The following is a 16,291-nucleotide window of genomic DNA, read 5'->3' as shown; positions in this document are numbered from 1 at the left end:
TTGTACATTAATGAGATATGTGCAATTTCAACATCTTTGAAAATAATATTATACAATATAATACAAACTTACTGTGCTGTGGAAGTAACTTGGAACAACTTCTGAATGAACTAGAAAATGAATTAAATAAGACCTGGTTTGACCATAATAAATTAACATTGAACCTGAGTAAAACAAAATTCATAATATTTGTGAAACGCACATATTCGACTAATAGTAAACTGACAATAAATAACACTGAAGTAGACAGAGTATCTGAAATAAAATTCCTTGGTGTGATAATACATCACAAACTATCCTGGACATTACTTATATCAAAGGCAAAATATCGAAGTCTCTGGCAATTCTCTACAAGGTTAAGGATCTCATAAATCAAACATCGTTATATACTCTGTATTGTTCTATCATACTGCCGTACATGACATACTGTGTGGTCGTGTGGGGAAACAAGTACAAAACACACACCCATCCAATATACATTCTGCAGAAAAAGAGCAATAAGGATAATAAATAAAGCTACTTCAAGAGAACCTTCAAATCCACTTTTTATCAAATTAAATATTCTCAAATTTAAAGATTTGGTTGACCTCAGAACTGCGCAAACAATGTACAAGGCAGCAAATAAATCTTTGCCCCACAACATTCAGAACTTGTTCCAAATAAGACCAAATACTCATGACCAGCACGCCAGTAGTAAGGGCAAATGTAAAATATCACACCATTACAGTCAGAGGAGTTAGTGTGTGGAACACCTGTACAGATGAAATCAAGAAAAGTAAATCAATACAAAAATTCACACATTAAGCAGGTGTTAAACACAGGGTGATTAATTTATGTAAAAATGTAGTTTTTTGTTGTTTTGGTTTATGTGCTGAAAATGGTTTTATTTGTGTATGTTCAATGTGTTAGACTTGTACATAGTTAAACATATATGGATCAAATAATGTTGACTTCTTGAGATGGATTTGTTAGCAATGAAATTTGAAATAAGGGGGTAGGAACAGGAAAAGTGTAAACTTCATCGTACTCCTTTTCAAGCACACACATTATGTAGACATAGATATATACATGAAAACTTGATGATTTTTAAGTTTTGTTTTTTCTCTCGTTATTTCAATTATATTTGCATATTCGAAATAATATTCTATCTATCTATAATCTTTCAAAATATGTCAAAAATATCTATGATGTGATTAAATGATTTCAAGTCAGTTTTGAGTCACATTCCTGTCACAAGGTAGAAGCCTCAAGAAGTTGTTATTGGCAAAGCCACTTATATACCCTTTATTTAAAAAAACAAACAAACAAAAAAGTAAAAAAGAGGCATAGTATTGAGGGCAACAAAAATTTCTAAATAAATAAATTGCAGTTCTATCAACATATCTTAAGTGGCCAAAATGGGCTGGATGCTGAAGCTTTATTTAGTTTTACATTTTATTTTTTTTTGCCATTTTGACTCTCTATGATTCTACACACAGTGTTTCTGTTTCTATTCTTAGTGTAGAAATAATTTAAAAGCCACAAGAATTTTTTACTCAGTTACAATGAAACAATCAAAGTCCATTTTTGATACCCTTCATTATTACATTGCACACATTATAACAATTGCATTTAACTGCAAGAAACATCAATAATATTTATTTTTTAAAAAGCATGATGATGTAAAATATAAAACTCTTTTTGAATTTTATTTGCATGTATCCCCAAATAGTAAAAAGACCTAATAAAACAGTCATTTCAGTAAACATTTACCAGCCTCATCCACCACCACATAATAACAGTCAATCTTACAAACAGCATGCCTTTAATTATCACAGTATTTTAAAATAGTCTCTTCATACAGTTTTGATCTGTAGCAAATTCATAACTTCAGAAAATAATTTAAATGATACTGTATGAAAGCAACTAGCTTGGTAGCTGTTTCGGTTGGATTGGTCTGGGTACTCCAGGGCCTTGTACAGGAGGTGGTTGTTGAGGGGGGTCATGACTGTTTTCATCATCCCAGTAGTTCGTTTCTCCGTACCTGAAACTGACAGATTATGTTTAAAGTAAGTCAGAAACCAATCACACATGTTTGTTTGTGTACTGACAGCTTCAATTTCCATTTATCTATGAGGGAAGTATGGATTTAGTTAAGTAAAAAAGTAAGTCCGTTCATACCCAGAAACTGGAGTTGAGGCAGCTGCTGGAAATGCAGGCTAGAATAAGAACAAGGCAAACACAACAATGAGCAACACTAAACACTAAACATCTAACCGAGTTACCTTTCCTCTTTAGGGATTTGCATTTTCACTAGAAAATAAACAAACATTGCACTTCACATCCTTCACACAAGAAAGTACACACTCTTAAAGTTTTCAGGTTTTATGCATCAGGATATGACATATTGCATGTCAGCCAAAATGCAGAAACAGTGGATCGACAGGGAGTGTACTTTCTTTTTACCATAACTATGAAGATAAGAGGATAAATATATTTACCCGGTTGGTGGGACGCTCAGGTGGAGGTATGGTTCTGGCACCCCTCTGAGCATTGCTGTTTGAGCCTGCATTTGTGTTTTTGGTCTGAGTCTTACGTAACCTGAAAAAGAAAAAAAAAAATCAAAATGTACAACACCATATGAAAAACAAAACTATTAGTATGTACACTTAATTTGAGTTGAGGTTTACCTTTTGAGGCAAGGCTCTAAGGACTCTCTCCTAAAGACGTAAAGGAGCACCAAAATGAGAAGAACCAGAAAAGGAACCACCAAGAGGAAGAAGATCAGCAGGCCGTTTCTGAGGGAGTAGTCTTATGCAAAAAAGAGATGTTTGTTCTTTATTAAGTTCAGATGTGAATTAGGAACAATAGTGAAAATTTAATTGCACCAGGAGGGAACTTTCTAAAAGTTCTGCTTTTTATAAGATGAAAATTAATAGTGAACTATCACATTGTTTTTGATCCAGCAGACATACCCTGCATGTCGTTGGTGAATGAAAATTTTCCCATACAGATGATACAACAACAAATTCTACGGCAATAATGTCTCCCCTAATGAAGGGATAACAGATGACTGTGTAACTAATGATGAATTCAGATGGTCATATTGCCACACATGTGGTATTAGGGGACTTATTATAAGTCATAACCAGTGAATTAAAACGTACCTATTTGAGCAGGGCCGCTGTCTATGCTGCCACCCCACCCTGACCTGTCACAGTAGGGTGGGCCCCAGCCATTTTCACAGTGGCAGTGACCTAGGTTGTTACAAACCTGAAATAAACATTAAAGAGTAAATATCCAGCAGGTCCTAAGTGGCTGGAATCTGAGTAAAGAAAGACAAAAAAAAAAGAAGAAACTTTACCCCTTGGCCATTACAGGTGGTTTTTGCATCACAGATCAAGTTGGGCAGGAGAGCAGAGGCATTCACACACTGAAAGTTCACACAGGTCTAAAAGAAAAGTAATGTTACTTACTGGTGCAGTTAGATTGAGTCATTAGCAGTTTTTCCTTATGATGTTGACAGTATTTTAGTAAAAAAAGTGATACCATATTTGCATTAGTTGTTACATTTCTTTACTTTGGCATTAAAATAGTTTGCTCACCTTTCCTGTAGCACAGGGGCTGCCAGGGTTAACATAGGCTGGGTCCAGCACATCTGTGCCAAGGTCGAAGTCTGCATTAACACAAGTCTTCCCAGCAACTATTTTAATAGTGATTGTGGCACCGAGAGGAGGGTTAATCACATTCACGTTGGTGCACTGCACCTTTCCACACATGGAATTTCTGTGTAACAGAGTCAAATTAAGAAAAGGAATCACAGTTGCAAATGACTTAAACACTGGATGAAAAAAAAGGTAAATCTAATCTTTAACTGAAATGCTACAATTGTATCTTATCACTCAGTTACTTCCATCAGATAAAGTAATGCTACTTTTGTTTTCAAACACATTCACATATGCTTAATTGAATACATGCTGAATTTAGTGTACCAGCAAAGCTTCACATGCTCATGATGAGAGAGGAGATTCATGACATCATACTTATCAGCAATAGGTTGAAGTTAAAACCCGAGAACCACACTTTTATTTTATAAACAAGTATAATCTACACTTCTGGTTTCTTATGTTTTTAGTTCAATGAGTAAATATAATCTCACATTTAACATTTGGCAAGTAAAAGGAAGCAAGTTTGTTCACAAATAATGTTGTTCCATAAGAAATCATGGCTAGAATTAAGTATCAAACCATAGTTAGGAAGGTGCTTATTTCAACCAAACATCTTTGAAAAGTGAACTCCAACAGGGGATCAAAAAATGGAAAATAAGACGACTTAGAAAGTGCCAAATTATAAGAGTAAAATTGTCCATGTTTTCATTAGATATCATTAGATATAGCTATACATCATTGTACAAAAAGAGCAAAGTCTGAGGGGATGGGATTAAGATGGGAATTCTTCTCAGATTTGACCGACTTTATAAAACAAAGTCGATGTTCAACATGACTAGCGCAGTACTTTTTCAACACATGTTATCTAAAATCCTTAAATTCATGAGATGATGAATTAATGACATCATTAGAGAGTACTTACGCTACAGTACATTTGATGTAGTCTCCTTTGCTGCTCCTTCCACAGTTACCAAACCGATCTCCCTGAATATTTGCATCTTGGAAACAAATATCTGCTGCTTTTATTGCATTATCTGCCAAAAAGAGAAATATAATCCCGAAAAAAGAATAAGAAATTCTGAAAAGTCTTGCCTACTGATCGTAACCACATTACTGAAAACTAAAAGCATGAAAAAAGTAATGAATTATTATTAGATGTACCTGGTGCAAACAGATGTCCGCACTGATAATCATATGTCTGGCAGCGTCCTTCATAGCAATACGCAGCATTGTTTTGACAGGGCAGACCATCCATGAGATAAAAGTCATTCGGACAGGATTCATTTCTTCCATTACAATATTCAGGAAGATCACAGGTATTGACAGAATCTCTGCATGTCGTTCCTGCAACTTTGAGCTAAAAAACAGAAGAGAGAAAAAAGTTAACTCACCCACATTTCCAAATGTTTTTTCTTGGTGCAAAAAGCACAAAAATCAACCATAAAGCTAAATCCAACACATTTCAGACCTGACAGTTTTCACAACATGCTCCGTGAGCGCATGCAGATCCGCGGGTAAATGTACATGTGGCAGCATTGCAGCACTTATTCGTACATTCCTGTATGAAACAGATGAAAGAAAAGACACTTATTAATTATTTAAACAAAAGATACAAAAGTTCAACACCACCAGAGCATTTTCACTCTCAGGTTGCAATTCTTTGCACATTGTATTTAATTTGTAAATGTCCGTTTTCATATTTAGACATCCTGATACGATATGATATCTAATATTCCCTCTTAAGACTTTACCAATTTAACAGATGGTACTATTAATTCAAATTTATAAGGCATGTAAGAAAAACCTTTACATGATTACCTATTGTTAATGCTTGTTATTAAGTATTATTTCCAGTGTGTTTGACTTTACAGTACTAAGCAAAAGACTTAAGCCACCCCTTATTTCATTATAGTTTGCAAGGAAACTGGAAAATAATTGCAGTGATTTATTGAAATTTGTAAACATACATGGAAATACAGTGGGGGTTTTTTGGGGGGTTTTTCATTTGCTGCAAATAGATTTTCAGGTCGGTCACTTCTCCCCCTCCCCCCCCCCCATCTGTCCAGTTTCCTCAAAAATTTGCACACCATCCCAAACATGCCATGTTTTTGGCTAATGGCTCTTTGGCAATCACCTTGATGGTGCAAAAATACAATTTATGATTGTTAAATCACACTATTTTTGGTATTTCCTGAATATTCAAAAAATTTAAGTGAAGTAGCTTAAAAAAATATAATAATAAAATAATAATGAAAGATATGACCTTTAGATGAACTCTTAGAAAGTCTGAAAAACTATTGCTCAATAAATAAATAAATAAACAAACAATTACAAGAAAGTTCAGCTCCCTGGAAGCAAAATCTAAAGAAATGAGGGTTGGTTCAAGACTTCTGCACAGTACTATATATGACAGTAGTACTCTACCTGTGGTTTGCCACAATCACACTGCTCCCCTTGTTCCAGTAGGCCATTGCCACACTCGGGATTGCTAATCACATTTGATGCAGCGGGCTGATTTCTCAGACACAGGCCTCCTCCTCTTAAAATCAGTGCTTCAAAATCTGCTGCACTGCACTGGCTAAAATGTGTGACACCACTGCAAAATAACAGGATAAATCATTTATAGAAATATACAGTTGGACAGGCCTCATATAGATGTTTTCACTATAGTGAAAGGTTTCTGTTGTCAAATTCTAAATATCTATACTGATCTAAAACCTTTATATATCTTTCAGCACTGATGGTGCCATTCCAGATGTTAAAGCTGCCATTTCCATAGGCACTAACGCTCCTCTTTAGTTCAGCGCCCAGGTTTCCGAAAAAGAATTTCAAATTTTGATTCGTGTATATATTAATTTAAAGACTTCTCCAGATTGTCATAATCTTTGATTATATCATTTATTGTAGATGATATCTATGTAGATATCTATGATAAAACCTCTTCTCACCCATACTCTGGTATTTGTCTCCTGTTTTATGTTGCGGCTTTTGAGCCGGGTCGTAACACATATACAAAGTCTTTTTTTTATACTGAGGAACATTATTCTGAAATTGCTTGACAATTTCTGGGCAGTTTTTTGAAGGCTGGTGAACCTCTACCCATTTTTACTTTTGAGAAATTCTGCCTCTCTTTTTGTACCCATATCATATAATATTATTGTCCTGTTGTCTCATTAGTTGCAAAATGTTTCTTCCTAGTATCACTTTTTCATCCTTTTGTGGCCCCCATCCCAACGTTTTTGAGTCGTGTTGCTGATACCATATTCTAAATACGCTAATACAAACTGTACACTTCCCAGTTCAAACGTTTGATACGTTTTCTATGTTTGATGTATTGGATTCATTGTTTCCTTAAATTTTACATATCGTCTCAAATTTTCAGAATTGGAATTGTAAGGAAGGTTAAAAAAAGGCTTCTATGGAAAAAACAATAAATTAAACATTTTTTGAACATTAGTGAAAACTGTATTACCTGGCACCTCCTGACATGATGCAGCTTTTTCCATTACAGGCGCAGTTCGCAGCGTCATGATTCATGCCCAGGTTATGACCCATCTCATGAGCCACCACAGTGGAGACAAAAGCCAAATTGTTGCCGCTAAACTGTAAAAAACAAACACAGGACATTAAATGGTGACATTTTAACAGCATTTATGCCCAATTTGCAGCTCCTGAATTTGAAATGAGAGTTTAAATCAATGATATGATGAATCATTATACGTGTATAGCCAGAAGAAAAAAAATGTAAATGAACTTAAAAGCATATATCAAATATATCTACAAAAAATATAATATTATATAGTACATAGATAGATATCTATTAATATTAGAAATCAATTTATTGATGTAATCACTTTCTCAACTGCAATAGTAATAGCAATTGATACATGTTATACATTATGTTGTTGATAAGAAAAGCAGTTTACAAAAAGGCTTTGTAATAATACAAAGAAAGATGAATTGTCACGGTGGTGGAGTGCATTCAAGTATAACCTGTTTGACTAGAGTAGAATGTATTCAAAGCCTGCGAGAATAAGCTGCAGTTTTTATGAATAATGTATGATTGGTATCAGTTTCTGTGTGTCAGCTGGTGTTAGAAGTTAACAGAGATGAACTAACCACATTGATTCCTCCAGAACTTGAGGCAGAGCAGACTGTGCCCACAAAGGCCATACCTAATACACCTCCTGGATATGCCTCAGACTGACCACTAACAAATATGAAAAAAGGAATAAATGTGTCAGAGAGCAGTTGATATTCTGATATTAAGCATTATTGATACAACATCTTGCTCAGAATAAATAAATAAACCAAAGGACAAAGACCACGCGTTACTTACACAATGAGTTGTCCAATGTCATGCCTGATTTTGGGTAACAGAAAAGTCTTCCTCCACTGAACAAAATTTCCCAACACATCTCCTGCACTGCCGTCCACACTAAAAGGATTACCATCCTTAAAAATCTCCAGGCCCACCAGGACAACTCGGATGTTCAGCTGCTTGTAGTACTACAGCAAAGAGGAAAATAAAACATACCAGTGTTTTAGTACAGAATCTAGTTTAATTAGGCACGTTTTCTTTTACAAACTACTTAAAATCTCACCCCGTCTAGTAGATTAGCCATTTGCACCATCTCCTCTCTCACCGCTGTTGCATTGTTTTTCTTAAAAGTATACTGTCAACACAATTAACGTAACAACAATAAAATTAATTTGTATTTAATGGCGTTTATATTAACATGCTGCCCAATAACTTTGTCACTATATTTTATAATATAAGCACTCCAGATTTTGTGGGAAAAGTTATTTTAAAAACTATTATATCCCTGGTGACACCAGGAGTAATATGTTCATTTACTGCACCAGTTTACAAAAGCCTAGTCATTATTTCCATATCAGTGAGTTCATAGACACATATATATCTTACATATATATTTACACACTCACCCTGAGATTATCCACAACCAGCACCAACTCCACATAACTGGTCTGTGGTAAATTGCGTTTTCTCTGTTAAAGCAACAAACACCCCCCAATGATTTTCATGTTATATAACCTTTTAACACTGCAAATATATGTTGAAGTAACAAATGAGCATTTAACCCGCAGCAGAGAAGTCAGGGATTGGCCAGGCTCAAAGGGTTCGTGGCTTGGCACTGAAGTAGCCTCAGTAACGACTCCACAGGTGATGGGCTCGGTCTGAACGTCCTCCAAAAGGTAGAGAAGGTGGTCATTGGTGGTGGACTGTGACACAGGCTCCAGGCCAAAGGCCTTATTTTCAAAGAAGATCACACCCCTACAGAAAAGCATTCCAGACATTCTAAGTGACAAATGCTCTAACTCTATTCAGAGGCTTGGCATGGCAATCCTGTAGCAGGTACTATGAGCTCAGGAAACTTAGATACTATTCCTGAAAAAGCTTAAAGCAAATCATTGGCACTTATCGAGAACATTTCCCAAAAACCAAAATAACTGGAAACTAATTTGAATTGTTTTAAATAGGGATGGTCAAACCTGAGACCAGAGCACATGCTCAGCGCTACCATTGAATCCTTATAGCCTTCCACCTCCCCGTGGTAATAACAATGTACCTGAAAAAACAAAATGAAAACAGGTTTTAGAGTTAATGCTCAAGACCAGCCTTATAACTTAAGGTGTGTTTCAACGTACATGTTGTTTCGGATACGATGTGTCATAGTTCCCGGCAGCGTCACGTGAATATTGAACAAAATTTGGGTGTAAGAAGTCTCTGAAAAGAAAAGATGTACATATATATATATATTTGTCTGCAGCATTAATATAAGCTTATAATGTCACTACAACCAAATTCACATACCTGTTCTTTCTTAGATGAAGGACATGCTTTTGGTTGTTTATGTTGACTGCATATGACACTGTCTCATCTCCATATTTCTTAATATGTAAAGAGCATTTTAAAAAAAAGTTCATATTAAACCATCAGCTGAAAAGATAATTCAGTCAGGTATCAGGTACTCACATCTTTTAAATTATGTTGTCTGTTGATGCTCCTAGACCCTCTATGAATCACTTGAGGATTTACAATGGAATACTTGGAAAGCTTTGATGTAAACCCCTGGAAAGCATCTGGAATGTAAATTCAAAAAGATACTATAAAAAATAGAGAAGTCCCTCCATGATTACATAATGCTAGTCTTCAGGAAAAGAGACATTTCAGAATACACCCAAACTAAAATGACCAGAGCAACATTTAAGCTTATTTCGCTGTACTTTCAGGAGCTAAATATGTCCTGATTAACCACACACAGCTTTTTTTCTGGACTCTTCCCTCCCTTTTAAGAATGAAAAATTCCAAGTTTTCGTTGTATGTCCTTTAACATCGACAGCCTACGCATTTAGCCAAGCTCAGAGGAGTCTTACCTTTGTTATCGATCCCAGAAATAAAGGAAAAAACAAAAACAGTTATTAGGATGCGATTTTTGATTATCATTTTTGAAGTCTGTAGATTGCGTCCCCGTTGGGCCCACAGAGTGCCTGCGTTGTGTCTTTGCTTCCTGCTCCTTGTCAGGTGGCTAACGATGGGTGTGGCTTTGGACAGGTGAGCGCCTTAGAAAACCAGACTTTGTTGCAGTGACCATTCAAAGCGATTTGTCAGAGGATTTTTATATGAGAAGTTTTAAGCGTTAAAGGTTATATTTCAGTCCTACCTTACAACTTTGTCCCAAATAACTTTTCTACCAAGAGACGCCTCCGTTTGTTTGTGTTGTTAATATAAAGATTGCAACAATACTTGCTGAGTGGATATTTTCGGTATATATTACGTCACGGTTAAGATCTCGGAGGCTATTTGGAAGTCAGAAATTCGAGGAGCTTATGGATAAACCAACTATAGCATACTAGTCTAGTGATGACATGGTTTATGGTACCAAACCGAAGTATAGGCTACACGACAGAAATTATCATTACGTTCTTTATTTAAACAGGTTGTATCACTGATATCAAGATTTATTTTCCCCAAGAAATACCTGTGTACAAAAGACATTTACAGTCTACGTTCAAAAAGTAAGCAGACAAACACATGTGGTAAAGCACCTTATTCACGTTTACAAACTAGAAGGCATGAAAAAAAAAGTAACTGCAAATGGATGTAATCTTTTTGAAAAAATGGTTTTTTTTTTAACACAACCAGAATTTAGCTTCATGTTTTTTTTATGAATTCATTTATATTTTATTTTTGGTGGCTCATTTCATTGGTCAAATCCATTCTTACCAAGTTCAGTGTGACAAGAAGTGCAGCTAAAATGAGCTGTAATTAAATACATTCCTGTCTCATTATCTTTGATCAGAATCAGGTGTTTCTCATTATCCTGCTTTGTCCACTTCCACTGATCACTTTGTATGTATTTAAGCCCACTTCTTGCTTTAGATTTTTGTTACATTATACTACTTTTGGCTACTTGAGCTGCCTCTGGTTGAATTTCTGGATTCTGTTTGTATAATGGCCTTTTGGATCTTTTGCTTCACCTTAATAAAGTACTTTTCAGTGTACTTTGAGTCTACTTTCCAGACACACCCAGCCAAAGGTACACCTATTTATAGCAACAAAGCATTCAAGTTTCGTCACCATGAAAAGTTGTACTATGCACCATTGGCTGCAAACTGGCTGTCTTTCAAAAGCAGACTTGGGATTTACAATGGCCAAATCAAAACAAGATCCTTTGTGAACTGCATGAAAATATACATTACAATAATGACAGAAATAATAATAGTTACTTACACAGAATTTCAAGTTCAAAAAGCTGACCTGATAAACTCTATTCTCAACTTCAGAAGAAGGTAGGTGCTAAATGGGTGCAAGGCACGGAAAAGGTGACAATAAGGAGCAAAGGGTCTGATAGATCCAGTGAAATGTCTCTCTGCCTTGACTTTGGAGGCTGTCAATGCAGTTCAAGTGCAGAAAAGTATGCTTAAGGTTTAGAAGACGGATAAGTAATTAGAAGTCAATGTTTCAAAGTATTGAGAAAAATTAAAGTAATTGTTCAGTTTGTTTGTGTCAGAGCTATTAACCGTTTCTAAACGATCACGTAAACTCTATACCTTCACATTGCAATTCAAAACCATTTAAGAAGATTAGGGCACCCACACCGGAACTGATAGTTTTTCTGCATTCCAACATTCCAGTTCTCCATACCAAACACTGACATTTAATTCAAGTGAAACCAGTTAGGCAGATCAGCTTGTGTATCTCCCTTTGAGGTAGATGTGAAATCAGTGAACATAAAGATATTATTGAAAGATACATTAAAAATATGAGTTTACTTTTAATTTAGTCAACTTCCTTTTCCCCTGCACTGATTACATTTTAAGCAAAAGCATCATTTCTTCCTTAAATAACAACAAAAAAGGCAGTGTTTCCTTTCTCTGTCGAGATGTTTAAGATATTTACAGTGTGTCTCAAAATGTAGAGCGACACCAGAACGAGAAAGACCAGAGGATGAACCACCAACAGGAAGAAGACCAGGAGGCTGTTCCTGAAAGAGCAGTCTGTGGTAGAGAAAGTCTTGTTACTTAATGCATTAGCAACGTATATCAACAACTTTTTGTTTTCTCATGTTTTTAAATCAGATTACCAAAAATCAGTGACTTTTAATAAATAGTAACAAGTAATAGTATCAGTATAGTATATAGTATAGTATAATACTTCGTACAAAAGCCTTTGTTGGTGATGACAGCTTGAAGACACGTCCTGTATGGGGAAACTAGTCACATGCATTGCTCAGGTGTGATTTTGGCCCATTCTTCCACACAAACAGTCTTCAGACCCACAGGGCTTTTCTGTGTGCACCTTCCATAAACTCTGACCTTTAGTTCTTTTCATAAACTGCATTCAGGTCAGGTGACTGGCTGGGCCATTCTAGCACCTTAGTTTTCTTTCTCTGAAACCAGTTGACTTTCCTTAGCTGAGTGTTTTGAATCATTATCTTGCTGAAACGTCCAGCCTCGTTTTGTCGTCATCATCCTGGTAGATGGCAGCCGATTTTTATTCAAGAATGTTTCTGGACATTTTTTCATCCTTCCTTTAATTATATAAAGCGTACCGGTGCCGTATACGGAAAAGCAAACCATAATGTTTCCACCTTCAAACTTGACTGTTGCTATGGTGCTTTTGGACTGAAATGCAGTGCCTTTTGACATCCAAACATGGTGTGCACTATGTTATCCAAAGAGTTCAATTTAAACCTTAAACTTCAACACTTCACTTCAATATGCTTTTTCTTCAGCAATGGAGTCTTGTGTGGTAAACGTGCATAAAGACCGTGGTGGTTAAATGCATTACTTACTGTTATCTTTGAAAAAAATTGTATCAACTAACTACAGGTCCTTCTGTAGCTCTCCACAAGTGTGCAATTGCTCCTGGACAAATCTTCTAATAATTCTTTTCCCTCCTCTGTCTGAAATCTTGCGGGGAGTATCGGGTTGTGGTCAGTTTATGGAGAAACTAGATACCTTCCACCTCTGGATTGTGGCCGCAACAGTGTTCACTTTCTGATTTCAGCAGGTGTCCTCTCAGTAGTGGGCAGGAGGAGGAAGAGAAGGGCAACAGCCACACCTACTAGGTCAGCGTGACACTCCATGCCTTTTGGCACCTCCCTTTCTTCAAGTGTATTGTGTTCAATATAATTTCCCTATGTCATTTCTCACTGCTATACATAATTTAAGGACATCAATGGTTTGATTTCTTAGCAAGTGTGGATTGGATGAGTTTTGCCAACAGGTGGTGAGAATTTAATATCAGCTTTAGATATATATTTACCTTGAAAACCAGTGACGTGTTCAATACTTATTTTACCTGCTGTATGCTATACATCTTTTATTAATATGAAAAATACAACGTATGTAATAACACACAGAAAGATCCTTCAGGTGGGAGTGGTGGTGGCCTTTGACAATACGCTACACTTATTTAAATTTTCATGAATCATGCTGGTGTGATAATGGTATCAGTTTCTGTGTGTCAGCTGGTGTTAGAAGTTAACAGAGATGAACTAACCACATTGATTCCTCCAGAACTTGAGGCAGAGCAGACTGTGCCCACAAAGGCCATACCTAATACACCTCCTGGATATGCCTCAGACTGACCACTAACAAATATGGAAAAAGGAATAAATGTGTCAGAGATCGGTTGATATTCTGATATTAAGCATTATTGATACAACATCTTGCTCAGAATAAATAAATAAACCAAATGATAAAGACCACACGTTAGTTACACAATGAGTTGTCCAATGTCATGCCTGATTTTGGGTATCAGAAAAGTCTTCCTCCACTGAACAAAATTTCCCAACACATCTCCTGCGCTGCCGTCCACACTAAAAGGATTACTATCCTTAAAAATCTCCAGGCCCACCAGGACAACTCAGATGTTCAGCTGCTTGTAGTACTACAACAAAGAGGAAAATAAAACATACCAGTGTTTTAGTACAGAATCTAGTTTAATTAGGCACATTTTCTTTTACAAACTTCTTAAAATCTCACCCCGTCCAGTAGATTAGCCATTTGCACCATCTCCTCTCTCACCGCTGTCGCATTGTTTTTCTTAAAAGTATACTGTCAACACAATTAACACATCACTGATATGATTAATTAGTAATGATGTTACTATTGACAGGCTACTCAAAGGTTTCAGCTCTATATTTTACAGTAGAAATGTTCATTTCTGGGGGGAAAAAGCTGAAAACTATTATGCTCTTGTACTTTAGCTAGTCTATGAAAGCAAAACTGTTGGGCCAAATCATTATTTACACATTGGTGGATTCAGGGTAATACACTGGAAACACACTCACCCTGAGATTATCCACTACCAGCACCAGTTCCACATAAGTGGTTTGTGATAAACTGTGTTTTCTCTGTTAAAGCAAAAATTAATAATGAGTTACTCTTTAAAAACTATTCCCTCTGTAAATATATATTTAATTATGAAACGAGCATCCTAACCCGCAGCAGAGAAGTCAGGGATTGTCCAGGCTCAAAGGATTCGTGGCTCGGCACTGAAGTAGCCTCAGTAACGACTCCACAGGTGACGGGCTCAGTCTGAACGTCCTCCAACAGGTACAGAATATGTTCATTGGTGGTGGAGTGTGGCACAGGCTCCAGGCCAAAGGTCTCATTTCCAAAGAAGATCACACCCCTACAGAAAAGACGAGCAAAGCAGAATCAGTTAGCAAATGCTTGAATTCAGTGCAAAAGCAGAACTTATCTTATGATGGAAAGACCGAGATCAACAAAACTTTGACCAAAAAAACCCCACAATAAACATAACATACTTCCTAAAATACATTAGCATCTTAATGAGAAAATCAACTGGTTGTAATAAAATAAAATGTTAAGAAAACGTATGCAGAACAATTGTGAATGTGAACAACTGTGTTATGCATCAAGTTGGAGAAAACTACACAAATGTTAACAAAACTTTAAGTCCCAGGGCTTGTTTCGTTTATCATTTGAGTGTCATGTATCAATGTGCAGATGAAATTGTGCACACGGAAACAAGACTGAACTCAGAACACCATTTATTGCCAGTGCTCAAAGAAAAAATACAACACTTCAATAACCTAGACTAGTGATGTTACATCTGTCACTGAAACCCAGAAGCCTGTGTCAAGCAAAGGGGGCGTGTTCAAATGACGTCCCTGTCAAGGCCTGTAATGTTCTTCAGAATATCACGTGACTAAAGATAAATGAGTCATGACATGAATACATCACAAGGTGATTTGAGCTTTTGAAAAGACATGGGAATTAAGTTTTTGCGTGAAATGGATCTGAGGTGATGTATATATGTATATATATATATATATATATATATAGAGGCCCCCTGCGCCAGGGCTGAGCCCCCCAAATGAATTCTTATATCCTTCCACTTCTCCATGGTAATAGCAGTGCACCTGGGAAATGCAAAGAAAAAAACAGGTTTTAGAACTAGTATTCAGATCCAGCTTTACAAATGAGTTTGAGCTTAAACTTACTTGATTTGCTGGATATGATGTGTCATAGTTACCGGTGGCATCACGCAAATACTGAACAAAATTTGAGTGTAAGAAGTCTATGAATGGAAGAGAAAAAAAATTCTTCTAAAGCACAAAAAAGGAACTTACATTAATATCTGTGTGGCCTAATTCTGCACATACCTGTTCAGAATGTGCTTTTTCTGAAAGGATGTGCTTTTTATTGTCTATAGTGACTGCATATGACAAGGTCTCATCTCCATATTTCTAAATGTATACAAAAAATGTTAAATGCCCCATATTAGACCATCTGCTGAAAAGATGATTTGGTCAGGTATCAGGTACCCACCTCTTTTGAATGTCGTGGACTGTTAATGCTCTTAGACCATCTGTGAATCATCTGAGGATTTACAATGGAATACTTGGAAAGCCCATGGAAAACATCTGGAAGGTAAATTCAGTAAGATACTATAAATACTGAGAAGTACTCACTTATAATCTCATTATCACTTATCAGTACAAGGTCTTTTAAATGCCAACACCCAAAACACAATCAGATTTCTGTGATCCAATCCTTTTAAATGAGAAAGAATTAAGTATACACTATAGAGCAAACAAAGCTTTTAGTCAGAGTAATAATGAAAATACAAATGAACAACAATA

At 36.1% G+C, this 16,291-nt stretch overlaps 1 protein-coding gene and 1 long non-coding RNA gene across 2 annotated transcripts; both read right to left on the bottom strand.

The window, feature by feature from the left end:
• Nucleotides 1-876: 876 nt before the first annotated feature.
• Nucleotides 877-10,156, bottom strand: adam9b (ADAM metallopeptidase domain 9b). Its single transcript, XM_087845107.1, has 22 exons — nucleotides 10,047-10,156; nucleotides 9,646-9,752; nucleotides 9,484-9,560; nucleotides 9,318-9,396; nucleotides 9,162-9,238; nucleotides 8,751-8,943; nucleotides 8,595-8,657; nucleotides 8,252-8,323; nucleotides 7,987-8,156; nucleotides 7,767-7,857; nucleotides 7,120-7,250; nucleotides 6,072-6,243; nucleotides 5,116-5,205; nucleotides 4,809-5,004; nucleotides 4,570-4,681; nucleotides 3,585-3,765; nucleotides 3,344-3,430; nucleotides 3,147-3,252; nucleotides 2,670-2,790; nucleotides 2,481-2,580; nucleotides 2,161-2,198; nucleotides 877-2,029 (listed from the first exon to the last, which is right to left on the bottom strand). Exons 1-22 carry the CDS (start codon nucleotides 10,114-10,116, stop codon nucleotides 1,906-1,908), a joined length of 2,457 nt encoding a protein of 818 aa, XP_087701233.1. The 5' UTR covers nucleotides 10,117-10,156; the 3' UTR covers nucleotides 877-1,905.
• A 5,361-nt stretch (nucleotides 10,157-15,517) lies between these two features.
• LOC118454170 (uncharacterized) lies at nucleotides 15,518-15,897 on the bottom strand. The gene is made up of 3 exons (XR_015719423.1): nucleotides 15,812-15,897; nucleotides 15,650-15,726; nucleotides 15,518-15,568 (listed from the first exon to the last, which is right to left on the bottom strand). It is a non-coding gene; the product is annotated as an uncharacterized LOC118454170 (long non-coding RNA).
• Nucleotides 15,898-16,291: the final 394 nt, after the last annotated feature.

This window comes from Neolamprologus brichardi, chromosome 8 (assembly GCF_056152115.1).
Source record: "Neolamprologus brichardi isolate AB-2024 chromosome 8, ASM5615211v1, whole genome shotgun sequence".
NCBI lineage: Eukaryota > Metazoa > Chordata > Actinopteri > Cichliformes > Cichlidae > Neolamprologus > Neolamprologus brichardi.
The sequence above is the reverse complement of the archived record's forward strand: the minus strand, read 5'-3'. Positions and strand labels throughout refer to the sequence as shown.